The 27,430-nt window shown below is 32.5% G+C and overlaps 1 protein-coding gene and 15 non-coding genes across 16 annotated transcripts; 1 reads left to right on the top strand and 15 right to left on the bottom strand.

Moving 5' to 3' along the window:
- The first annotated feature begins 2,452 nt into the window (after positions 1-2,452).
- LOC109183094 lies at positions 2,453-7,452 on the top strand. The gene is made up of 5 exons (XM_019333314.1): positions 2,453-2,506; positions 2,949-3,104; positions 3,204-4,737; positions 4,912-5,204; positions 7,108-7,452. The coding sequence occupies exons 1-5, from the start codon at positions 2,453-2,455 to the stop codon at positions 7,450-7,452; spliced, it is 2,382 nt and encodes a 793-aa protein (XP_019188859.1).
- Positions 7,453-9,016: 1,564 nt separating this feature from the next.
- Positions 9,017-9,090, bottom strand: TRNAM-CAU. Its single transcript has one exon. It is a non-coding gene; the product is annotated as a tRNA-Met (tRNA).
- Positions 9,091-9,621: 531 nt separating this feature from the next.
- TRNAM-CAU lies at positions 9,622-9,695 on the bottom strand. Its single transcript has one exon. It is a non-coding gene; the product is annotated as a tRNA-Met (tRNA).
- A 1,831-nt stretch (positions 9,696-11,526) lies between these two features.
- TRNAV-CAC lies at positions 11,527-11,600 on the bottom strand. The gene has a single exon. It is a non-coding gene; the product is annotated as a tRNA-Val (tRNA).
- Positions 11,601-12,136: 536 nt separating this feature from the next.
- Positions 12,137-12,210, bottom strand: TRNAM-CAU. The gene has a single exon. It is a non-coding gene; the product is annotated as a tRNA-Met (tRNA).
- A 1,083-nt stretch (positions 12,211-13,293) lies between these two features.
- Positions 13,294-13,367, bottom strand: TRNAV-CAC. The gene has a single exon. It is a non-coding gene; the product is annotated as a tRNA-Val (tRNA).
- Positions 13,368-16,853: 3,486 nt separating this feature from the next.
- Positions 16,854-16,927, bottom strand: TRNAV-CAC. The gene has a single exon. It is a non-coding gene; the product is annotated as a tRNA-Val (tRNA).
- A 535-nt stretch (positions 16,928-17,462) lies between these two features.
- TRNAM-CAU lies at positions 17,463-17,536 on the bottom strand. The gene has a single exon. It is a non-coding gene; the product is annotated as a tRNA-Met (tRNA).
- Positions 17,537-18,041: 505 nt separating this feature from the next.
- TRNAV-CAC lies at positions 18,042-18,115 on the bottom strand. The gene has a single exon. It is a non-coding gene; the product is annotated as a tRNA-Val (tRNA).
- Positions 18,116-18,651: 536 nt separating this feature from the next.
- On the bottom strand, positions 18,652-18,725 carry TRNAM-CAU. Its single transcript has one exon. It is a non-coding gene; the product is annotated as a tRNA-Met (tRNA).
- A 1,122-nt stretch (positions 18,726-19,847) lies between these two features.
- On the bottom strand, positions 19,848-19,923 carry TRNAV-CAC. Its single transcript has one exon. It is a non-coding gene; the product is annotated as a tRNA-Val (tRNA).
- A 2,431-nt stretch (positions 19,924-22,354) lies between these two features.
- On the bottom strand, positions 22,355-22,428 carry TRNAV-CAC. The gene has a single exon. It is a non-coding gene; the product is annotated as a tRNA-Val (tRNA).
- Positions 22,429-22,966: 538 nt separating this feature from the next.
- Positions 22,967-23,040, bottom strand: TRNAV-CAC. Its single transcript has one exon. It is a non-coding gene; the product is annotated as a tRNA-Val (tRNA).
- A 1,999-nt stretch (positions 23,041-25,039) lies between these two features.
- Positions 25,040-25,113, bottom strand: TRNAV-CAC. Its single transcript has one exon. It is a non-coding gene; the product is annotated as a tRNA-Val (tRNA).
- Positions 25,114-25,649: 536 nt separating this feature from the next.
- Positions 25,650-25,723, bottom strand: TRNAM-CAU. Its single transcript has one exon. It is a non-coding gene; the product is annotated as a tRNA-Met (tRNA).
- A 517-nt stretch (positions 25,724-26,240) lies between these two features.
- TRNAV-CAC lies at positions 26,241-26,316 on the bottom strand. Its single transcript has one exon. It is a non-coding gene; the product is annotated as a tRNA-Val (tRNA).
- Between the last annotated feature and the right edge of the window lie 1,114 nt (positions 26,317-27,430).

Genomic DNA, 27,430 nt, shown 5'->3' on the forward strand with positions numbered 1-27,430 from the left:
TATTTTGGATGAATGAGTAAATGTTGCTATACCATCCCTTAGGTTGTGTTCTCTCACTTCCCTTGCTTTACACTCTTCTTGAAGTCGAGTATTTTCGGCTTCCAAGTCTCGTATCTCAGATAGAGCACTTTGCAATTTTTCATTTAGTTGATCTTTTTCAAGAATCAGTAAATTATTGCTCCTTGATTTGCGAGTAAGTGTCCATCATGTTTTGACAATCCTTCATCATATGAAAGATAGACTCTTTAGAGAAAGATGAACTTACAGAATCAAAGGATTTAGAAGTTACCTCATCATCATCTGTTTTGTGTGCCATAAGACATAAATCTTGACTATTTGAATTGCTTGACATGCTCATTCCAAATAGTGCATTATCATCTGTAGAACTGTCACTTTCGTTTCTAGAAGATTCCTCAGACTCACTTGTTTCTAGTGGGTCACTAATAAGAGCTTTTCTTTGTCTTTCTTGTTGAATCTCCTATCCTTGACTTTGGTTTCCTTCTGCACGGTATTAGATTGATTTTTGCTTACCTTGGGATAAGGACATTCGACCATAAAATGTCCAGGCTTTCTACAGTTGTAGCATTAATTCGAATTGTCCTCCAAGGTTTCCTTTTTATACGTTCGTGATGTGCTAGCTTTAGGAAAACTTTTGTGATTGTTTTTCCTCATGAACCTTTTGAATTTCCTGACAAACAAAGCAATGTTTTCGTTATTTAGTAATTCACTATTATCTACTGACCTTGACGTGGACGGTTGTTCAGCAACTAGTGCATTGTTCTTTTCTTCGTGTTCTTCCTCCGTCCTTGACTTCATTTCAAACTCATAGGCTTTTAGATCACTAAAAAGCTTATCAGTTGATAGAGTCTTTAGATCTCTATGATCACGCATGGCAGTGACTTTCATGTCCCAACTTGACAGTAAACCACGTAGGATTTTGAGTGAGATTTCCTTTTGATTAATGTCTTTTCCAAGATCATTAATTTCTCCCAAGATTTTGGCAAATCTTGTTTCCATGTCGGTAATATTCTCGCCACTTAGCATTTTGAAATCCTAAAATTTATTTAATGCTATGGTGAGTTTATTATCCTTTTCTTGTTCGTCACCTTCACCAATTTGGATGAGTGTCTCCCAAACTTCTTTTGCTGATTGGCATTTTCGGACCTTTGGGAATATCGTATCATCGATAGATTTGAACAAAATATCCTTGGCAATATTATCCAAGTTATTTGATGTTCTATCTTCATGAGTCCATTCCACTTTAGGCTTTGAAACATACTGTGGAGTATCACTTGTTTGTACGAAAGCAGTGTTCACTTGCAAGATTTCAATTGGACCATTAGTGATTACTTCCCACATTTCATCATGTAGTGCAGACAAATGTACCTGCATGCGAATTTTCCAATCATCAAATTTTTCTAGAGAAAATAATAAATTTTGGGCAAGAGCCATATCTCTTTTCATCATCTTGATTTTTCAAGATCTATCTAGCAGTCAAAATTGACTCAAATAGACAACTGCTCTGATACCAATTGTTGGTCCCGATAGGGTGGTAAAAAGTCTAGTGGGGGGGGGGGTGATGAGCATATTTTATACCTTGATTTAAATAATATTTTATAGGTTAATTTTATTATTTATATTTTATATTTCATTATTATTAGTATATTTTGTTATATTAGGATTAAATAACTTAGTTAATATATTCAAAGAGTAGTTAAGTTTATTAGTTATTAAATTAAATTATAAAGTGAGTGGGTCCCATTTTGCTTTTTCCCTAATTACATTTTACTTTACTTCATATGTTTGATGTGCTGTACATTCATATATTTTATTTATGCTTTTGTTTTGTTTCGGCAGGTTGCGGATCGGACGCGAGGCAGAGAGGCTAAGGAGCAAGAGAGTTTTTTATCGGCTCTTTTCGCGGAAGATTTCTGGAGGAAATTAAACAAAACTTTTTGAAGATGAAGTTGAAGAGAAAGATGCGGTAAGAGCATAAATTTTAGGGAAGATTGTTGATTTGGAACCCTATAAAAGGAGAGCTATTCTGATGTATTTTGGGCAGATTGTTTCTTTCATATTCTTAATATTTTAGAATAGTTTGATCTATGTTTAGCTAAATTTTCTTAATCTGATTCAAGGGATTGAAGTTTTAGTTGTGAATTTAAGGAGGCTTTATTTAATTAATTTGTTGGATTCATGTACTTCCTGCTCTTTCAATGTTAATTTTTCAGGTAGACTGATAACAAATTAAATTGACGACTTAGTTTATTTGTTTTTATCCTATTGCTATCTATGAGTTTATGATCCGTAATTGTCATAAACAATTGGATCGAGTAGCTTGTATTAAGTATATTGCTGTGATTAGTACACAAAGGACAGAAAGACTAAGTTGCAGGTTGTAGCTATCTCAATCTGTGATTTAGGCTTAGTTATTTTCCATTAATGTGTAATGATGTTATTGGGTGAATATGGAATGCTATCGTCCCCGGTTTATTCAATAGCGGAGGTTGGTTTGAATGCTTGGTTTGAATCAATTAATTTAGGGAGATCAAAGGCTAGTTATGACTATCCTAATTTGTCTTTGGCTAAGTATTTGAATTTGAACTTTACTTGTAAGAGGCCGATGATCTGAGTCGCATCTTTGACATTCATTCTTCCTTGAATCAGAATTCTATATCTCTTAACTCGTTATTAATTATTGTCTATTTTATTTATTCTTCTCAAATCCCCTAATTTTCCCTACTTTGAGTCATTTTATTTTAATTTAAGAAACGAAACTCATTAGTTCTCTTGGGATTCGACCTGGTCTTGCCACTACTACAAATTATTGGAGTGAGCCAATATTAAATTTGTAGGGCTTCGACAACCCTGCCAAATTTTGGTGCCGTTGCCGGGGAACTAAAATCGTTTCTTGAGTTTTTCTTTGTGATTGTTTCTGTTGTCCTTAGTGTTGCATAACTCGTTCCTCTCATTCAGGAGAATTGCATTATATCCCTGAGATTGAGAAAATCGCAAGGAAACTAAGGAAAGAAACAAAGAAAAGAAATAGCTCCTCGAGTTCTGAAGAGGTAAATTCAACCCGTGATCCAATAAACGAGGAGGTTGTAAGTAAAATGGCTGAACCAAATAATAGAACACTTAGGGAGTTAGATGCACCGAATCTAAAACAAGAACCTCTATGTATAACAATACCAAATCTTTAGGTTGATTTTGCTTTAAAATCTGGTTCGATTCATTTACTCCCTATTTTCCGAGGTTTGGCTGGTGAAGACCCACATAAACACTTGAAAGAGTTTCAAGTAGTTTGTGCAGGTATGAAACCACGTGGGGTGACTGATGAGCATATAAGTCTTAGGGCATTCCCATTTTCATTAAAAGATAAAGCAAAAGATTGGCTCTATAATCTTCCCCCCGATTCGGTTAACACGTGGAATGATGTGAAAAAACTATTTGTAGAAAAATTCTTCCCCGCATCTAGGGCAACTAATATTAGGAAGGAAATATATGGGATAAGGCAATGTACAGGTGAAACATTGTATGAGTATTGGGAAAGATTCAAGGAGTTGTGTTCTAGCTGTCCACACCATCAAATCTCAGACCAACACTTGATACAATACTTTTATGAAGGGTTGTTACCTACGGATAGAAGTATGGTAGATGCAGCTAGTGGTGGTTCTTTGGCTGATAAAACACCTGCTGATGCTAGACAATTAATATCAACGATGGCAGAGAATTCTCAACAATATGGGACACGTGCGGATGGATCTATTTGTAGAGTTAACGAGGTAAGTACTTCTCAACTTGAAAATAAAATTTCAGATTTGACTACTCTTGTGCGCCAAATAGCTGTAGGACAAATGCAATCTACGGGAGCATGTGGAATATGTTCATTTGTTGGGCATCCCACAGACATGTGCCCAACATTGCAAAATCCAAATCAAGAGTTGAATGCAATAGGTGGATTTCCTGGTCAACCCAACCGAAAATATGATCCCTTTTCAAACCAGTATAATCCCGGATGGAGAGATCATCCAAACTTGAGCTATGGTAACCAAGGAGCGCAACCACGGTTTCAAAGTCAAAATTTTAGACAATTCCAAGCACCTCAGCAATCTCAACCCCAAGCTTCAAACTCTGGTACGTCTCTAGATGAAATTGTTAAAGCACTTGCTAATAACACTCAACAGTTTCAACGAGAAACAAGAGCAAGTATTCAACAATTGGGCAATCAAATTTCCCAATTAGCCACATCTGTTAGCAAGTTGGAAGCCCAAGCTTCGGGGAAACTACCATCACAAACGGAGGTGAACCCCAAAGAGAGTGTGAATGCAATCACATTGAGGAGTGGTAAGCAACTTCAACCTGAATCTCCATTATCAGTGGAAGAGGAAAAAGTGGAAAAATTAAAGGAAGAAAGTGAGTTTATCGTCAATGAAAAATCCAAGGTAAGTTTTGAATCCTCTTTTGGTGAATATAATTCATCTCTATCCCCTTTTCCTTCAAGGTTAGCAAAATCAAAAGAAGAAGAACATGAAAATAAGATTTTGGAAACCTTTAGAAAGGTGGAAATCAACATCCCTTTGCTAGAAGCAATAAAGCAAATTCCCAAGAATGCAAAGTTTCTAAAAGAACTTTGTACCAATAAGAGGAAGTTGAAGAGTAAGGAGACCATCATATTGGGTAAGAATGTTTCAGCCATGATAAGTAATGATCTACCTAAAAAGTGCAAGGATCCAGGTATGTTCACCCTACCTTGTATAATTGGTAATAAAGAGATTAAGCGTGCCATGTAAGATTTAGGTGCATCAATAAATGTCATGCCATTTTCCATTTATCAAGCTTTAAATATAAATTCTTTGCAAGAAACTAGAATAGTTGTCCAATTAGCTGATCGTTCTTGTGTGCATCCAGTTGGAGTCGTAGAGGATGTTTTAGTGCAAGTTAATGGACTGGTTTTTCCTGTTGATTTTTATGTTTTGAAAATGAATGATGATGCAATAGATCAATCAACTCCAATTCTGTTAGGTAGACCATTTATGAAAACTGCTAAAACAAAGATAGATGTTGATAAGGGTATTCTTTCTGTTGAGTTTAATGGAGAAATTGCTAAATTTAATATTTCGGATGCAGTGAAGTATCCTGATGATTATCATTCTCTTTATCATGTGGATTCCCTAGTGCAGGATGTTTTTGAAGATGTTTTTGTGAGCCATTCAGGTCTACGTCGGGCATAACGACGTTAAACAAATGCGCTCTTGGGAGGCAACCCAATTCAATAATCCGGTTTTTTCTTTATTTGTTTACTTATTTTTTTTTTCAAATAAGTCTTCTTAGAATATGCTCAATTTCTTTGTGAATATGTGAAGTTTTTATGTGTGCATACATTGAGGACAATGCGTGAATTAAGTGAGGGGAAGAGTATTGCACACTGATGATGGGTAAACAATGGTAGTATTGGACTTGATGACTTGTTTTGATTACTTTCTTGTTATTTAGGTATATGTCTTAAGTTAGGATATATTTTTGGTTTAGAGTTTTAACACATGAGAGAAGCAAGCATGATTTTATTTAATTTTTCTTGTTCTTTTATACAAAAAAACCTATATTTTAAAAATTCTTGTTAGTTTTATTGATTGAAAATGAGCAAGACTTGATGCAATTTGACCTTTTTGGTGAGCTTTTGAGCCTAAAGAGCAACACTTTGCTCAATTTTATTTGTTGTGTGATATCAGGCATGGCTTGTGTATGCTAGAACTTGCTCTTAAATGCATTTTAAGACCACATTCAAGTGAGTTAGAACATGAAGATGAAAAGGGCACCTAGGTTGAGTCACTTTTAGCCAGAAAGCTTACCTTACATTTTAACTCTTAGTGAGCCACTTTGAGCTTTTAGCCTTTCTTTTCTTTTAATTACCACATTATAAGCCATTTTTCCCTTTCTTTGTTAATTTCCCTGAATAAATTTTGAACCCTTGAATTGAAGGAATCATATTGGACTATCTACACAAAGTTTTCCTTGTTCTTATGGATAATAAATTGTTTACTGTGGGTTCAGGATGCAATTGGAAACTGAAATTATAGCTCTTATTATTGGGAGTTGAATTAATTTATCCAAGTGATGATTCTTTTTATTTGAAGTAATGTTCCTTCATTGAGAAATAAAGTTGGGAAGTTTGCAAAAGTTAAAGAATGAGGAGGATTGAGGAAAAGTGTTGAGAGAAAAAAATTTTGAAAAAAAAAAAAGAAAAAAAGAAGGAAGAGTTTGAATAAAGCTATATACTAGAGGCATCAAAATGGTTTGAATGATGAAGAAAATAAAAAAGCATGAAAATAAAATGGGAAGGCAATGGAGGAATGAAAGTTGTTCAAGGCTTTGTGATTTGCTTAGGGTCAAATTGTGTGTTAAAGGCTTATGTGATTCCTTCAACTTGATAAGCTAAAAATTCCTTTTACCATATCCCTTTGCCCTAGCCAAGTTACAACCTTCAATAAAGACCCTTTGATTCATGGTTTAACTCATGTTTGTTAGTGGTGGAGATTTGATTTACTTGCAAGCTTATGGGATTACATGCTATGTTTTGAATGGAGAGTTTGATACACTACACCTTAAACACTATGAGTGCAATGAGTGAATTTTGAATCCTTGTGAGGGTGTTAAGTCTTGTTCATTGACTTTTGATAAAACTAGTGAGTTATTTTTTTTTTATTAAGTATTATCAATAAACCATGCTTGTTCTCTTGAGTGTGTTTCACTTCTAACCCCTAAATATATAATAATTTTTGAGATATTTCTAGGTTGCTTTGAAAGGAGTTGGAGAAGTTTATGTTAGAAGGATGAGGTTAGGGGGTGAATAGACTTTTTACCACCCTATCGGGACCAACAAAATATGTCATCTTGCACCGTCTTTCACTTCACAACTGGCTTCCATCAGCTCATTTTCATATGGTCGGCAAGCAATTGGCAGCTCTCTTGTTTCGAATTGGGACAAAGATGTCTATTGATCTGGGGTCCTGGATTTATTATCATATCCTCTCTTTGATCCATCCTCGAGAGCAGAAGGTACGATTGCCATTCCCTAATCTGATATTTGGAGTTCTAACATCGCAGGGCCTTGAGCCAATGCCTAGTGAAGTGATCAGTCCGACTCTTCTTTATACGGTTGATCCTCGACTTCTGACTAGAGGTCACATCCGAGACGTTACACCGGTGATTGCTCCTTCCACTTCTGATGCTGATATGGTGGCTGATGATTCGCCACATGCGAAAGATGTTCAACTCTCTCTTCGTCTAAAAGCCCGAGTATCTGAACTTGAGACTGTTCATGGAATCATTGCGAAGCAGCTGACAGGGGCCCGTACTGAATTGGCTACCGTTCTTCTCCGCTTGAGCTTGACTGAATCTACTGCTGCTGATGCTGCTAAGTCTGACAGTGAGAACCCCTCCAATGTTTAGCCGTGCTTTGACTAATATTGGCAAAAAGGGGGAGTGTGGAACTCAGGGGGAGTTTTTGTTGATGTTTTTGTACCTTTTTGGTCTTGTCTGGGCGACTGATTGTAATGGCACCACCTTATGAAGAATGTTGCTCTGTTCCAGCATAACTTGTATGCTGTGTTTTTGTTATGTTTTGTAATCAGATATTTGGTTTTCTATGCATTTCTATATTGTCCTATCTAGTTTGTGTTTTTATAAGTAGTCGAGTTGTTTTGCCAAATAATAGCCAAAGGGGGAGTTTGTTAGTGTTTTAATTTTGTCAAAAAACCCCAACATATAATTGACAATATTATTATGGCAAACTAAGATAGGGTTAGCTTGGTGTCGGTTTGTTCCACAGAGGACTGATTGATCAGATACAGCAACAGAGGGACTAACACTGAAGATCTGTTTTAAGAAGATGTTTCCGTTTTACAGAACGCGTTTTAAGAAGTCAGTTTTTGGAAAGAAGATCAGCGTATCTGTCATGGAAAGGTATGGACCGGATCTTTAAGATTACATTCTTCTTATATCGTCCTACCATCTACAATCAGAGATATATTTGGAGAGTGTTCTGATTATGGAACTATAAGTACTCTTATTCGATCAAGAAGTAGGGTTACGCTTTTGAGAAGAAAGAAACACTCCGACGCATACTAAGAGAACATATCTTTGATTAACATGCCTCTTCTCAAGACAGTTTGTTCTTGTTGATTATGATGAAGAACTTGAGAAGAGATATCATTGCTTAAACGAAAAGGACACTAAGATCACACGGTTGTGGGAACAACATTGAACAGCGTCATTGAAGTGGACTGCATCAGAGTTAGCTCTCCAAGTGAAGGGATTTCATTGGACTTCTGTATGCAAGGCTCTCCATCTTCAACAATCCACTAAATCAGTGTAGACTGGGTATGTACCTTGTGTGGGGCACTTGGGTGAGATTACTGTTTTCTACCTTTGTACATTTGATGATTTGTTAGTGGATTGGACGCCTATGTGATCGTCCCCCAGATGTAGATACACACTGTATCGAACTGGGAAAACATCTTGTGTGTTGTTCTTTTCGCTGTCTGCCTTAGTCTATTCTTTCCGTAAGCTAATTAGTGTTCCAGCAATCTGACGGATATCATCGCTGAATTTCGTAAGACTATTTCGTCAATCTTTTAATTAATATCATTAAATTGAGAGAATGCAAATTTCATATTTTTAATTAGGGAATGAGATTTTTAATTCGAAAAGTAATTAAATCCATACTTGTGTTTTAAAAACGCAGGTGGAAAGCAAAATAACATGTTTGAGCCCAGGTTTGCACTAGGGACCACTAATGTGTTAGATTTGCGTGATAACCAACAACACCACCCAGACAACTTCATTTTTTATTTTCTTTTTACTAACTAAATTAGAATGATACGATTTTTAATGATGGAATGAGATTTTTAATTCGAGAAGTAATTAAATCCATAGTTATGTTTTAATAAGTCGTCAACCAAACACTAATTTCCTAGTAAAAAAAAAAAAAAGAGAGCTTAGAACCAAATTTACATGTCTGAGCCCAGGTTTGAATTAGGGACCTCCAATCTATGAAACTAGTGTGATAACCAACTACACCACCCAGACAAGTTACACTTTCTACATTCTTATTACTAATCTAATCGGAATGTTACCGTTTATAAATAGGGAATGTGATTTTTAATTGTAGGGGTAATCAAATCCATACTTGTGTTTTATAAAGTTGTCAACCAAACACTAACTATGATTTTTATTCTCATTTCTAATGTGTAAACTGATGTACGAAACATACACTAAAATATATCAAAGTATAATTAAGAAAGGAAAATACTTACCAATATAATTTCAAAACATCTCCTGGTAAAAACACAGGTGGAAAGAAAAACAACATGTTTGAGCCCAGGTTTGCACTAGGGACCACTAATGTGTTAGATTTGCGTGATAACCAACAACACCACCCAGACAACTACATTTTTTATTTTCTTTTTACTAACAAAATTAGAATGATTCGATTATTAATGATGGAATGAGATTTTTAATTCGAGAAGTAATTAAATCCATAGTTATGTTTTAATAAGTCTTCTACCAAACACTAATTTCTTAGTAAAAAAAAAAAAAGAGCTTAGAACCAAATTCACATGTCTGAGCCCAGGTTTGAATTAGGGACCTCCAATCTATGAGACTAGTGTGATAACCAACTACACCACCCAGACAAGCTACATTTTCTATTTTCTTATTAGAAATCTAATCGAAATGTTACCGTTTATAATTAGGGAATATGATTTTTAATTGTAGGGTTAATCAAATCCATACTTGTGTTTTATAAAGTTGTCAACCAAACACTAACTATGATTTTTATTCTCATTTCTAATGTGTAAACTCATGTACGAAACATACACTAAAATCTATCAAAGTATAATTAAGAAAGGAAAATACTTACCAATATAATTTCAAAACATCTCCTGGTAAAAACACAGGTGGAAAGCAAAATAACATGTTTGAGCCCAGGTTTGCACTAGGGACCACTAATGTGTTAGATTTGCGTGATAACCAACAACACCACCCAGACAACTACAGTTTTTATTTTCTTTTTACTAACTAAATTAGAATGATACGATTTTTAATGATGGAATGAGATTTTTAATTCGAGAAGTAATTAAATCCATAGTTATGTTTTAATAAGTCGTCAACCAAACACTAATTTCTTAGTAAAAAAAAAAAAAAAAGAAGAGCTTAGAACCAAATTTACATGTTTGAGCCCAGGTTTGAATTAGGGACCTCCACTCTATGAGACTAGTGTAATAACCAACTACACCACCCAGACAAGCTACATTTTCTACTTTCTTATTAGAAATCTAATCGAAATGTTACCGTTTATAATTAGGGAATATGATTTTTAATTGTAGGGTTAATTAAATCCATACTTGTGTTTTATAAAGTTGTCAACCAAACACTAACTATGATTTTTATTCTCATTTCTAATGTGTAAACTCTTGTACGAAACATACACTAAAATCTATCAAAGTATAATTAAGAAAGGAAAATACTTACCAATATAATTTCAAAACATCTCCAGGTAAAAACACAGGTGGAAAGCAAAATAACATGTTTGAGCCCAGGTTTGCACTAGGGACCACTAATGTGTTAGATTTGCGTGATAACCAACAACACCACCCAGACAACTACATTTTTTATTTTTTTTAATGATGGAATGAGATTTTTAATTCGAGAAGTAATTAAATCCAGATGTGTGTTTTAAAAAGTTGTCAACTAAACACTAATTTCCTTGTAAAAAAACGAAGAGCTTAGAAGCAAATTTACAACAACATTTTTTTATTTTTTTTAATGATGGAATGAGATTTTTAACTCGAGAAGTAATTAAATCCAGAGGTGTGTTTTAAAAAGTTGTCAACTAAACACTAATTTCCTTGTAAAAAAACGAAGAGTTTAGAAACAAATTTACATGTCTGAGCCCAGGTTGGAATTGGGGACCTCCAATCTATGAGACTAGTGTGATAACCAACTACACCACACAGACAAGCTACATTTTCTACGTTCTTATTAGAAATCTAATCGAAATGTTACCGTTTATAATTAGAGAATATGATTTTTAATTGTAGGGGTAATCAAATCCATACTTGTGTTTTATAAAGTTGTCAACCAAGCACTAACTATGATTTTTATTCTCATTTCTAATGTGTAAACTCATGTACGAAACATACACAAAAATCTATCAAAGTATAATTAAGAAAGGAAAATACTTACCAATATAATTTCAAAACATCTCCTGGTAAAAATATAGGTGGAAAGCAAAATAACATGCTTGAGCCCAGGTTTGCACTAGGGACCACTAATGTGTTAGATTTGCGTGATAACCAACTGCACCACCCAGACAACTACATTTTTTTTTCTTTTTACTAACTAAATTAGAATGATACGATTTTTAATTCGAGAAGTAACTAAATCCAGAGGTGTGTTTTAAAAAGTTGTCAACCAATCACTAATTTCCTTGTAAAAAATGAAGAGCTTAAAAGTAAATAAACATGTCTAAGCCCAGGTTTGAACTGGGGACCTCTAGTATGTGAGACAAGCGTGATAACCAACTACACCACCCAGACAAGTTACAATTTCTACTTTCTTATTACAAATCTAATCGGAATGTTACCGTTTATAAATAGGGAATGTGATTTTTAATAATAGGGGTAATCAAATCCATACTTTTGTTTTATAAAGTTGTCAACCAAACACTAACTATGATTTTTATTCTCATTTCTAATGTGTAAACTGATGTACGAAACATACACAAAAATCTATCAAAGTATAATTAAGAAAGGAAAATACTTACCAATATAATTTCAAAACACCTCCTGGTAAAAACACAGGTGGAAAGCAAAATAACATGTTTGATCCCAGGTTTGCACTAGGGACCACTAATGTGTTAGATTTGCGTGATAACCAACAACACCAACCAGACAACTACATTTTTTATTTTCTTTTTACTAACTAAATTAGAATGATACGATTTTTAATGATGGAATGAGATTTTTAATTCGAGAAGTAATTAAATCCATAGTTATGTTTTAATAAGTCGTCAACCAAACACTAATTTCTTAGTAAAAAAAAAAAAAAAGAAGAGCTAAGAACCAAATTTACATGTCTGAGCCCAGGTTTGAATTTGGGACCTCTAGTCTATGAGACTAGTGTGATAACCAACTACACCACCCAGACAAGCTACATTTTCTACTTTCTTATTAGAAATCTAATCGAAATGTTACCGTTTATAATTAGGGAATATGATTTTTAATTGTAGGGTAATCAAATCCATACTTGTGTTTTATAAAGTTGTCAACCAAGCACTAACTATGATTTTTATCTCATTTCTAATGTGTAAACTCATGTACGAAACATACACTAAAATCTATCAAAGTATAATTAAGAAAGGAAAATACTTACCAATATAATTTCAAAACATCTCCTGGTAAAAACACAGGTGGAAAGCAAAATAACATGTTTGAGCCCAGGTTTGCACTAGGGACCACTAATGTGTTAGATTTGCGTGATAACCAACAACACCACCCAGACAACTACATTTTTTTTTTAATGATGGAATGAGATTTTTAATTCGAGAAGTAATTAAATCCAGAGGTGTGTTTTAAAAAGTTGTCAACTAAACACTAATTTCCTTGTAAAAAAACGAAGAGCTTAGAGGCAAATTTACGTGTCTGAACGCAAGTTTGAATTGGGGACCTCCAGTCCGTGAGACTAGTGTGATAACCAACTACACCACACAGACATGCTACATTTTCTACTTTCTTATTAGAAATCTTATCGAAATGTTACCGTTTATAATTAGGGAATATGATTTTTAATTTTAGGGGTAATCAAATCCATACTTGTGTTTTATAAAGTTGTCAACCAAGCACTAACTATGATTTTTATTCTCATTTCTAATGTGTAAACTCATTTACGAAACATACACTAAAATCTATCAAAGTATAATTAAGAAAGGAAAATACTTTCCAATATAATTTCAAAACATCTCCTGGTAAAAACACAGGTGGAAAGCAAAATAACATGTTTGAGCCCTGGTTTGCACTTGGGACCACTAATGTGATAGATTTGCGTGATAACCAACTACACCACCCAGACAACTACATTTTTTATTTTCTTTTTACTAACTAAATTAGAATGATACGATTTTTAATTCGAGAAGTAATTAAATACATAGTTATGTTTTAATAAGTCGTCAACCAAACACTAATTTCTTAGTAAAAAAAAAAAAAGAAAGAAGAGCTTAGAACCAAATTTACATGTCTGAGCCCAGGTTTGAACTAGGGACCTCTAGTGTGTGAGACTAGCGTGATATCCAACTACACCACCCAAACAAGTTACACCTTCTACTTTCTTATTACTAATATAATCGGAATATTACCGTTTATAAATAGGGAATGTGATTTTTAATAATAGGGGTAATCAAATCCATACATGTGTTTTATAAAGTTGTCAACCAAACACTAACTATGATTTTTATTCTCATTTCTAATGTGTAAACTCATGTACAAAACATACACTAAAATCTATCAAAGTATAATTAAGAAAGGAAATTACTTACCAATATAATTTCAAAACATCTCCTGGTAAAAACACATGTGGAAAGCAAAATAATATGTTTGAGCCCAGGTTTGCACTAGGGACCACTAATGTGTTAGATTCACGTGATAACCAACAACACCACCCAGACAACTACAGTTTTTATTTTCTTTTTACTAACTAAATTAGAATGATACGATTTTTAATGATGGAATGAGATTTTTAATTCGAGAAGTAATTAAATCCATAGTTATGTTTTAATAAGTCGTCAACCAAACACTAATTTCTTAGTAAAAAAAAAAAAAAAAAGAAGAGCTTAGAACCAAATTTACATGTTTGAGCCCAGGTTTGAATTAGGGACCTCCACTCTATGAGACTAGTGTAATAACCAACTACACCACCCAGACAAGCTACATTTTCTACTTTCTTATTAGAAATCTAATCGAAATGTTACCGTTTATAATTAGGGAATATGATTTTTAATTGTAGGGTTAATTAAATCCATACTTGTGGTCTAATGGTATCCGGGTTGGACTTCCATTTGGAAGGTTGTAAGTTCAAGCCTCAGTGGAGGCGTTATTAGCTCTCTGTGTTTCAGTAGGTTGAGAAAGTATATGAACAGATACTACAATGTAATAGAGCTAGTAGCATTCAAAAAAAAAATCCATACTTGTGTTTTATAAAGTTGTCAACCAAACACTAACTATGATTTTTATTCTCATTTCTAATGTGTAAACTCATGTACGAAACATACACTAAAATCTATCAAAGTATAATTAAGAAAGGAAAATACTTACCAATATAATTTCAAAACATCTCCAGGTAAAAACACAGGTGGAAAGCAAAATAACATGTTTGAGCCCAGGTTTGCACTAGGGACCACTAATGTGTTAGATTTGCGTGATAACCAACAACACCACCCAGACAACTACATTTTTTATTTTTTTTAATGATGGAATGAGATTTTTAATTCGAGAAGTAATTAAATCCAGAGGTGTGTTTTAAAAAGTTGTCAACTAAACACTAATTTCCTTGTAAAAAAACGAAGAGCTTAGAAGCAAATTTACAACAACATTTTTTTATTTTTTTTAATGATGGAATGAGATTTTTAACTCGAGAAGTAATTAAATCCAGAGGTGTGTTTTAAAAAGTTGTCAACTAAACACTAATTTCCATGTAAAAAAACGAAGAGTTTAGAAACAAATTTACATGTCTGAGCCCAGGTTGGAATTGGGGACCTCCAATCTATGAGACTAGTGTGATAACCAACTACACCACACAGACAAGCTACATTTTCTACGTTCTTATTAGAAATCTAATCGAAATGTTACCGTTTATAATTAGAGAATATGATTTTTAATTGTAGGGGTAATCAAATCCATACTTGTGTTTTATAAAGTTGTCAACCAAGCACTAACTATGATTTTTATTCTCATTTCTAATGTGTAAACTCATGTACAAAACATACACTAAAATCTATCAAAGTATAATTAAGAAAGGAAATTACTTACCAATATAATTTCAAAACATCTCCTGGTAAAAACACATGTGGAAAGCAAAATAATATGTTTGAGCCCAGGTTTGCACTAGGGACCACTAATGTGTTAGATTCACGTGATAACCAACAACACCACCCAGACAACTACAGTTTTTATTTTCTTTTTACTAACTAAATTAGAATGATACGATTTTTAATGATGGAATGAGATTTTTAATTCGAGAAGTAATTAAATCCATAGTTATGTTTTAATAAGTCGTCAACCAAACACTAATTTCTTAGTAAAAAAAAAAAAAAAAAGAAGAGCTTAGAACCAAATTTACATGTTTGAGCCCAAGTTTGAATTAGGGACCTCCACTCTATGAGACTAGTGTAATAACCAACTACACCACCCAGACAAGCTACATTTTCTACTTTCTTATTAGAAATCTAATCGAAATGTTACCGTTTATAATTAGGGAATATGATTTTTAATTGTAGGGTTAATTAAATCCATACTTGTGGTCTAATGGTATCCGGGTTGGACTTCCATTTGGAAGGTTGTAAGTTCAAGCCTCAGTGGAGGCGTTATTAGCTCTCTGTGTTTCAGTAGGTTGAGAAAGTATATGAACAGATACTACAATGTAATAGAGCTAGTAGCATTCAAAAAAAAAAATCCATACTTGTGTTTTATAAAGTTGTCAACCAAACACTAACTATGATTTTTATTCTCATTTCTAATGTGTAAACTCATGTACGAAACATACACTAAAATCTATCAAAGTATAATTAAGAAAGGAAAATACTTACCAATATAATTTCAAAACATCTCCAGGTAAAAACACAGGTGGAAAGCAAAATAACATGTTTGAGCCCAGGTTTGCACTAGGGACCACTAATGTGTTAGATTTGCGTGATAACCAACAACACCACCCAGACAACTACATTTTTTATTTTTTTTAATGATGGAATGAGATTTTTAATTCGAGAAGTAATTAAATCCAGAGGTGTGTTTTAAAAAGTTGTCAACTAAACACTAATTTCCTTGTAAAAAAACGAAGAGCTTAGAAGCAAATTTACAACAACATTTTTTTATTTTTTTTAATGATGGAATGAGATTTTTAACTCGAGGAGTAATTAAATCCAGAGGTGTGTTTTAAAAAGTTGTCAACTAAACACTAATTTCCATGTAAAAAAAACGAAGAGTTTAGAAACAAATTTACATGTCTGAGCCCAGGTTGGAATTGGGGACCTCCAATCTATGAGACTAGTGTGATAACCAACTACACCACACAGACAAGCTACATTTTCTACGTTCTTATTAGAAATCTAATCGAAATGTTACCGTTTATAATTAGAGAATATGATTTTTAATTGTAGGGGTAATCAAATCCATACTTGTGTTTTATAAAGTTGTCAACCAAGCACTAACTATGATTTTTATTCTCGTTTCTAATGTGTAAACTCATGTACGAAACATACACAAAAATCTATCAAAGTATAATTAAGAAAGGAAAATACTTACCAATATAATTTCAAAACATCTCCTGGTAAAAACATAGGTGGAAAGCAAAATAACATGCTTGAGCCCAGGTTTGCACTAGGGACCACTAATGTGTTAGATTTGCGTGATAACCAACTGCACCACCCAGATAACTACATTTTTTTTTCTTTTTACTAACTAAATTAGAATGATACGATTTTTAATTCGAGAAGTAACTAAATCCAGAGGTGTGTTTTAAAAAGTTGTCAACCAATCACTAATTTCCTTGTAAAAAATGAAGAGCTTAAAAGTAAATAAACATGTCTAAGCCCAGGTTTGAACTGGGGACCTCTAGTGTGTGAGACAAGCGTGATAACCAACTACACCACCCAGACAAGTTACAATTTCTACTTTCTTATTACAAATCTAATCGGAATGTTACCGTTTATAAATAGGGAATGTGATTTTTAATAATAGGGGTAATCAAATACATACTTTTGTTTTATAAAGTTGTCAACCAAACACTAACTATGATTTTTATTCTCATTTCTAATGTGTAAACTCATGTACGAAACATACACAAAAATCTATCAAAGTATAATTAAGAAAGGAAAATACTTACCAATATAATTTCAAAACACCTCCTGGTAAAAACACAGGTGGAAAGCAAAATAACATGTTTGATCCCAGGTTTGCACTAGGGACCACTAATGTGTTAGATTTGCGTGATAACCAACAACACCAACCAGACAACTACATTTTTTATTTTCCTTTTACTAACTAAATTAGAATGATACGATTTTTAATGATGGAATGAGATTTTTAATTCGAGAAGTAATTAAATCCATAGTTATGTTTTAATAAGTCGTCAACCAAACACTAATTTCTTAGTAAAAAAAAAAAAAAAAAGAGCTAAGAACCAAATTTACATGTCTGAGCCCAGGTTTGAATTTGGGACCTCTAGTCTATGAGACTAGTGTGATAACCAACTACACCACCCAGACAAGCTACATTTTCTACTTTCTTATTAGAAATCTAATCGAAATGTTACCGTTTATAATTAGGGAATATGATTTTTAATTGTAGGGTAATCAAATCCATACTTGTGTTTTATAAAGTTGTCAACCAAGCACTAACTATGATTTTTATTCTCGTTTCTAATGTGTAAACTCATGTACGAAACATACACAAAAATCTATCAAAGTATAATTAAGAAAGGAAAATACTTACCAATATAATTTCAAAACATCTCCTGGTAAAAACATAGGTGGAAAGCAAAATAACATGCTTGAGCCCAGGTTTGCACTAGGGACCACTAATGTGTTAGATTTGCGTGATAACCAACTGCACCACCCAGATAACTACATTTTTTTTTCTTTTTACTAACTAAATTAGAATGATACGATTTTTAATTCGAGAAGTAACTAAATCCAGAGGTGTGTTTTAAAAAGTTGTCAACCAATCACTAATTTCCTTGTAAAAAATGAAGAGCTTAAAAGTAAATAAACATGTCTAAGCCCAGGTTTGAACTGGGGACCTCTAGTGTGTGAGACAAGCGTGATAACCAACTACACCACCCAGACAAGTTACAATTTCTACTTTCTTATTACAAATCTAATCGGAATGTTACCGTTTATAAATAGGGAATGTGATTTTTAATAATAGGGGTAATCAAATACATACTTTTGTTTTATAAAGTTGTCAACCAAACACTAACTATGATTTTTATTCTCATTTCTAATGTGTAAACTCATGTACGAAACATACACAAAAATCTATCAAAGTATAATTAAGAAAGGAAAATACTTACCAATATAATTTCAAAACACCTCCTGGTAAAAACACAGGTGGAAAGCAAAATAACATGTTTGATCCCAGGTTTGCACTAGGGACCACTAATGTGTTAGATTTGCGTGATAACCAACAACACCAACCAGACAACTACATTTTTTATTTTCTTTTTACTAACTAAATTAGAATGATACGATTTTTAATGATGGAATGAGATTTTTAATTCGAGAAGTAATTAAATCCATAGTTATGTTTTAATAAGTCGTCAACCAAACACTAATTTCTTAGTTAAAAAAAAAAAAAAAAAGAGCTAAGAACCAAATTTACATGTCTGAGCCCAGGTTTGAATTTGGGACCTCTAGTCTATGAGACTAGTGTGATAACCAACTACACCACCCAGACAAGCTACATTTTCTACTTTCTTATTAGAAATCTAATCGAAATGTTACCGTTTATAATTAGGGAATATGATTTTTAATTGTAGGGTAATCAAATCCATACTTGTGTTTTATAAAGTTGTCAACCAAGCACTAACTATGATTTTTATCTCATTTCTAATGTGTAAACTCATGTACGAAACATACACTAAAATCTATCAAAGTATAATTAAGAAAGGAAAATACTTACCAATATAATTTCAAAACATCTCCTGGTAAAAACACAGGTGGAAAGCAAAATAACATGTTTGAGCCCAGGTTTGCACTAGGGACCACTAATGTGTTAGATTTGCGTGATAACCAACAACACCACCCAGACAACTACATTTTTTTTTTTACTAATTAGAATGATACGATTTTAATGATGGAATGAGATTTTTAATTCAAGAAGTAATTAAATCCATGAGGTGTGTTTTAATAAGTTGTCAACTAAAACATTAATTTCCGTGTAAAAAAAACGAAGAGCTTAGAGGCAAATTTACATGTCTGAACGCAAGTTTGAATTGGGGACCTCCAGTCCTATGAGACTAGTGTGATAACCAACTACACCACACAGACAATGCTACATTTTCTACTTTCTTATTAGAAATCTTAATCGAAATATTACCGTTTATAATTAGGGAATATGATTTTTAATTTTAGGGGTAATCAAATCCATACTTGTGTTTTATAAAGTTGTCAACCAAGCACTAACTATGATTTTTATTCTCATTTCTAATGTGTAAACTCATTTACGAAACATACACTAAAATCTATCAAAGTATAATTAAGAAAGGAAAATACTTTCCAATATAATTTCAAAACATCTCCTGGTAAAAACACAGGTGGAAAGCAAAATAACATGTTTGAGCCCTGGTTTGCACTTGGGACCACTAATGTGATAGATTTGCGTGATAACCAACTACACCACCCAGACAACTACATTTTTTATTTTCTTTTTACTAACTAAATTAGAATGATACGATTTAATGATAATTTTAATTCGAGAAGTAATTAAATACATAGTTATGTTTTAATAAGTCGTCAACCAAACACTAATTTCTTAGTAAAATAAAAAAAGAAAGAAGAGCTTAGAACCAAATTTACATGTCTGAGCCCAGGTTTGAATTAGGGACCTCCTAGTGTGTGAGACTAGCGTGATAATCCAACTACACCACCCAGACAAGTTACACCTTTCTACTTTCTTATTACTAAATATAATCGGAATATTACCGTTTATAAATAGGGAATGTGATTTTTAATAATAGGGGTAATCAAATCCATACATGTGTTTTATAAAGTTGTCAACCAAACACTAACTATGATTTTTATTCTCATTTCTAATGTGTAAACTCATGTACAAACATACACTAAAATCTATCAAAGTATAATTAAGAAAGGAAATTACTTACCAATATAATTTCAAAACATCTCCTGGTAAAAACACATGTGGAAAGCAAAATAATATGTTTGAGCCCAGGTTTGCACTAGGGACCACTAATGTGTTAGATTTCACGTGATAACCAACAACACCACCCAGACAACTACAGTTTTTATTTTCTTTTTACTAACTAAATTAGAATGATACGATTTTTAATGATGGAATGAGATTTTTAATTCGAGAAGTAATTAAATCCATAGTTATGTTTTAATAAGTCGTCAACCAAAACACTAATTTCTTAGTAAAAAAAAAAAAAAAGAAGAGCTTAGAACCAAATTTACATGTTTGAGCCCAGGTTTGAATTAGGGACCTCCACTCTATGAGACTAGTGTAATAACCAACTACACCACCCAGACAAGCTACATTTTCTACTTTCTTATTAGAAATCTAATCGAAATGTTACCGTTTATAATTAGGGAATATGATTTTTAATTGTAGGGTAATCAAATCCATACTTGTGTTTTATAAAGTTGTCAACCAAGCACTAACTATGATTTTTATCTCATTTCTAATGTGTAAACTCATGTACGAAACATACACTAAAATCTATCAAAGTATAATTAAGAAAGGAAAATACTTACCAATATAATTTCAAAACATCTCCTGGTAAAAACACAGGTGGAAAGCAAAATAACATGTTTGAGCCCAGGTTTGCACTAGGGACCACTAATGTGTTAGATTTGCGTGATAACCAACAACACCACCCAGACAACTACAGTTTTTATTTTCTTTTTACTAACTAAATTAGAATGATACGATTTTTAATGATGGAATGAGATTTTTAATTCGAGAAGTAATTAAATCCATAGTTATGTTTTAATAAGTCGTCAACCAAACACTAATTTCTTAGTAAAAAAAAGAAGAGCTTAGAACCAAATTTACATGTTTGAGCCCAGGTTTGAATTAGGGACCTCCACTCTATGAGACTAGTGTAATAACCAACTACACCACCCAGACAAGCTACATTTTCTACTTTCTTATTAGAAATCTAATCGAAATGTTACCGTTTATAATTAGGGAATAAGATTTTTAATTGTAGGGTTAATTAAATCCATACTTGTGTTTTATAAAGTTGTCAACCAAACACTAACTATGATTTTTATTCTCATTTCTATTGTGTAAACTCATGTACAAAACATACACTAAAATCTATCAAAGTATAATTAAGAAAGGAAAATACTTACCAATATAATTTCAAAACATCTCCTGGTAAAAACACAGGTGGAAAGCAAAATAACATGTTTGAGCCCAGGTTTGCACTAGGGACCACTAATGTGTTAGATTTGCGTGATAACCAACAACACCACCCAGACAACTACATTTTTTATTTTTTTTAATGATGGATTGAGATTTTTAATTCGAGAAATAATTAAATCCAGAGGTGTGTTTTAAAAAGTTGTCAACTAAACACTAATTTCCTTGTAAAAAAACGAAGAGCTTAGAAGCAAATTTACAACAACATTTTTTATTTTTTTAATGATGGAATGAGATTTTTAACTCGAGAAGTAATTAAATCCAGAGGTGTGTTTTAAAAAGTTGTCAACTAAACACTAATTTCCTTGTAAAAAAACGAAGAGTTTAGAAACAAATTTACATGTCTGAGCCCAGGTTGGAATTGGGGACCTCCAATCTATGAGACTAGTGTGATAACCAACTACACCACACAGACAAGCTACATTTTCTACGTTCTTATTAGAAATCTAATCGAAATGTTACCGTATATAATTAGAGAATATGATTTTTAATTGTAGGGGTAATCAAATCCATACTTGTGTTTTATAAAGTTGTCAACCAAGCACTAACTATGACTTTTATTCTCATTTCTAATGTGTAAACTCATGTACGAAACATACACAAAAATCTATCAAAGTATAATTAAGAAAGGAAAATACTTACCAATATAATTTCAAAACATCTCCTGGTAAAAACATAGGTGGAAAGCAAAATAACATGCTTGAGCCCAGGTTTGCACTAGGGACCACAAATGTGTTAGATTTGCGTGATAACCAACTGCACCACCCAGACAACTACATTTTTTTTCTTTTTACTAACTAAATTAGAATGATACGATTTTTAATTCGAGAAGTAACTAAATCCAGAGGTGTGTTTTAAAAAGTTGTCAACCAATCACTAATTTCCTTGTAAAAAATGAAGAGCTTAAAAGTAAATAAACATGTCTAAGCCCAGGTTTGAACTGGGGACCTCTAGTGTGTGAGACAAGCGTGATAACCAACTACACCACCCAGACAAGTTACAATTTCTACTTTCTTATTACAAATCTAATCGGAATGTTACCGTTTATAAATAGGGAATGTGATTTTTAATAATAGGGGTAATCAAATCCATACTTTTGTTTTATAAAGTTGTCAACCAAACACTAACTATGATTTTTATTCTCATTTCTAATGTGTAAACTGATGTACGAAACATACACAAAAATCTATCAAAGTATAATTAAGAAAGGAAAATACTTACCAATATAATTTCAAAACACCTCCTGGTAAAAACACAGGTGGAAAGCAAAATAACATGTTTGATCCCAGGTTTGCACTAGGGACCACTAATGTGTTAGATTTGCGTGATAACCAACAACACCAACCAGACAACTACATTTTTTATTTTCTTTTTACTAACTAAATTAGAATGATACGATTTTTAATGATGGAATGAGATTTTTAATTCGAGAAGTAATTAAATACATAGTTATGTGTTAATAAGTCGTCAACCAAACACTAATTTCTTAGTAAAAAAAAAAAAAGAAAGAAGAGCTTAGAACCAAATTTACATGTCTGAGCCCAGGTTTGAACTAGGGACCTCTAGTGTGTGAGACTAGCGTGATATCCAACTACACCACCCAAACAAGTTACACCTTCTACTTTCTTATTACTAATATAATCGGAATATTACCGTTTATAAATAGGGAATGTGATTTTTAATAATAGGGGTAATCAAATCCATACATGTGTTTTATAAAGTTGTCAACCAAACACTAACTATGATTTTTATTCTCATTTCTAATGTGTAAACTCATGTACAAAACATACACTAAAATCTATCAAAGTATAATTAAGAAAGGAAACTACTTACCAATATAATTTCAAAACATCTCCTGGTAAAAACACATGTGGAAAGCAAAATAATATGTTTGAGCCCAGGTTTGCACTAGGGACCACTAATGTGTTAGATTCACGTGATAACCAACAACACCACCCAGACAACTACAGTTTTTATTTTCTTTTTACTAACTAAATTAGAATGATACGATTTTTAATGATGGAATGAGATTTTTAATTCGAGAAGTAATTAAATCCATAGTTATGTTTTAATAAGTCGTCAACCAAACACTAATTTCTTAGTAAAAAAAAAAAAAAAAAAAGAAGAGCTTAGAACCAAATTTACATGTTTAAGCCCAGGTTTGAATTAGGGACCTCCACTCTATGAGACTAGTGTAATAACCAACTACACCACCCAGACAAGCTACATTTTCTACTTTCTTATTAGAAATCTAATCGAAATGTTACCGTTTATAATTAGGGAATATGATTTTTAATTGTAGGGTTAATTAAATCCATACTTGTGGTCTAATGGTATCCGGGTTGGACTTCCATTTGGAAGGTTGTAAATTCAAGCCTCAGTGGAGGCGTTATTAGCTCTCTGTGTTTCAGTAGGTTGAGAAAGTATATGAACAGATACTACAATGTAATAGAGCTAGTAGCATTCAAAAAAAAAATCCATACTTGTGTTTTATAAAGTTGTCAACCAAACACTAACTATGATTTTTATTCTCATTTCTAATGTGTAAACTCATGTACGAAACATACACTAAAATCTATCAAAGTATAATTAAGAAAGGAAAATACTTACCAATATAATTTCAAAACATCTCCAGGTAAAAACACAGGTGGAAAGCAAAATAACATGTTTGAGCCCAGGTTTGCACTAGGGACCACTAATGTGTTAGATTTGCGTGATAACCAACAACACCACCCAGACAACTACATTTTTTATTTTTTTTAATGATGGAATGAGATTTTTAATTCGAGAAGTAATTAAATCCAGAGGTGTGTTTTAAAAAGTTGTCAACTAAACACTAATTTCCTTGTAAAAAAACGAAGAGCTTAGAAGCAAATTTACAACAACATTTTTTTATTTTTTTTAATGATGGAATGAGATTTTTAACTCGAGAAGTAATTAAATCCAGAGGTGTGTTTTAAAAAGTTGTCAACTAAACACTAATTTCCTTGTAAAAAAAACGAAGAGTTTAGAAACAAATTTACATGTCTGAGCCCAGGTTGGAATTGGGGACCTCCAATCTATGAGACTAGTGTGATAACCAACTACACCACACAGACAAGCTACATTTTCTACGTTCTTATTAGAAATCTAATCGAAATGTTACCGTTTATAATTAGAGAATATGATTTTTAATTGTAGGGGTAATCAAATCCATACTTGTGTTTTATAAAGTTGTCAACCAAGCACTAACTATGATTTTTATTCTCGTTTCTAATGTGTAAACTCATGTACGAAACATACACAAAAATCTATCAAAGTATAATTAAGAAAGGAAAATACTTACCAATATAATTTCAAAACATCTCCTGGTAAAAACATAGGTGGAAAGCAAAATAACATGCTTGAGCCCAGGTTTGCACTAGGGACCACTAATGTGTTAGATTTGCGTGATAACCAACTGCACCACCCAGATAACTACATTTTTTTTTTCTTTTTACTAACTAAATTAGAATGATACGATTTTTAATTCGAGAAGTAACTAAATCCAGAGGTGTGTTTTAAAAAGTTGTCAACCAATCACTAATTTCCTTGTAAAAAATGAAGAGCTTAAAAGTAAATAAACATGTCTAAGCCCGGGTTTGAACTGGGGACCTCTAGTGTGTGAGACAAGCATGATAACCAACTACACCACCCAGACAAGTTACACTTTCTACTTTCTTATTACAAATCTAATCGGAATGTTACCGTTTATAAATAGGGAATGTGATTTTTAATAATAGGGGTAATCAAATCCATACTTTTGTTTTATAAAGTTGTCAACCAAACACTAACTATGATTTTTATTCTCATTTCTAATGTGTAAACTGATGTACGAAACATACACAAAAATCTATCAAAGTATAATTAAGAAAGGAAAATACTTACCAATATAATTTCAAAACACCTCCTGGTAAAAACACAGGTGGAAAGCAAAATAACATGTTTGATCCCAGGTTTGCACTAGGGACCACTAATGTGTTAGATTTGCGTGATAACCAACAACACCAACCAGACAACTACATTTTTTATTTTCTTTTTAGTAACTAAATTAGAATGATACGATTTTTAATGATGGAATGAGATTTTTAATTCGAGAAGTAATTAAATCCATAGTTATGTTTTAATAAGTCGTCAACCAAACACTAATTTCTTAGTAAAAAAAAAAAAAAAGAAGAGCTAAGAACCAAATTTACATGTCTGAGCCCAGGTTTGAATTTGGGACCTCTAGTCTATGAGACTAGTGTGATAACCAACTACACCACCCAGACAAGCTACATTTTCTACTTTCTTATTAGAAATCTAATCGAAATGTTACCGTTTATAATTAGGGAATATGATTTTTAATTGTAGGGTAATCAAATCCATACTTGTGTTTTATAAAGTTGTCAACCAAGCACTAACTATGATTTTTATTCTCATTTCTAATGTGTAAACTCATGTACGAAACATACACTAAAATCTATCAAAGTATAATTAAGAAAGGAAAATACTTACCAATATAATTTCAAAACATCTCCTGGTAAAAACACAGGTGGAAAGCAAAATAACATGTTTGAGCCCAGGTTTGCACTTGGGACCACTAATGTGATAGATTTGCGTGATAACCAACTACACCACCCAGACAACTACATTTTTTATTTTCTTTTTACTAACTAAATTAGAATGATACGATTTTTAATTCGAGAAGTAATTAAATACATAGTTATGTTTTAATAAGTCGTCAACCAAACACTAATTTCTTAGTAAAAAAAAAAAAAAAAAGAAGAGCTTAGAACCAAATTTACATGTCTAAGCCCAGGTTTGAACTAGGGACCTCTAGTGTGTGAGACTAGCGTGATAATCCAACTACACCACACCAAACAATGTTACACCTTTTCTACTTTCTTATTACTAATATAATCGGAATATTACCGTTTATAAATAGGGAATGTGATTTTTAATAATAGGGGTAATCAAATCCATACATGTGTTTTATAAAGTTGTCAACCAAAGCACTAACTATGATTTTTATTCTCATTTCTAATGTGTAAACTCATGTACGAAACATACACTAAAATCTATCAAAGTATAATTAAGAAAGGAAAATACTTTACCAATATAATTTCAAAACATCTCCTGGTAAAAACACAGGTGGAAAGCAAAATAACATGTTTGAGCCCTAGGTTTGCACTTGGGACCACTAATGTGATTAGATTTGCGTGATAACCAACTACACCACCCAGACAACTACATTTTTATTTTTTTTACTAACTGAATAGGAATGATACGATTTTTAATTCGAGAAGTAATTAAATACATAGTTATGTTTTAATAAGTCGTCAACCAAACACTAATTTCCTTAGTAAAAAAAAAAAAAAGAAGAGCTTAGAACCAAATTTACATGTCTGAGCCCAGGTTTGAATAGGGGACCTCTAGTCGTGTGAGACTAGCGTGATATCCAACTACACCACCCAAACAAGTTACACTTTCTACTTTCTTATTACTAATATAATCGGAATATTACCGTTTATAAATAGGGAATGTGATTTTTAATAATAGGGGTAATCAAATCCATACATGTGTTTTATAAAGTTGTCAACCAAACACTAACTATGATTTTTATTCTCATTTCTAATGTGTAAACTCATGTACAAAACATACACTAAAATCTATCAAAGTATAATTAAGAAAGGAAAATACTTACCAATATAATTTCAAAACATCTCCTGGTAAAAACACATGTGGAAAGCAAAATAATATGTTTGAGCCCAGGTTTGCACTAGGGACCACTAATGTGTTAGATTCACGTGATAACCAACAACACCACCCAGACAACTACAGTTTTTATTTTCTTTTTACTAACTAAATTAGAATGATACGATTTTTAATGATGGAATGAGATTTTTAATTCGAGAAGTAATTAAATCCATAGTTATGTTTTAATAAGTCGTCAACCAAACACTAATTTCTTAGTAAAAAAAAAAAAAAAAAAGAAG

Source organism: Ipomoea nil, unplaced genomic scaffold, assembly GCF_001879475.1.
Source record: "Ipomoea nil cultivar Tokyo-kokei standard unplaced genomic scaffold, Asagao_1.1 scaffold1099, whole genome shotgun sequence".
Lineage (NCBI taxonomy): Eukaryota > Viridiplantae > Streptophyta > Magnoliopsida > Solanales > Convolvulaceae > Ipomoea > Ipomoea nil.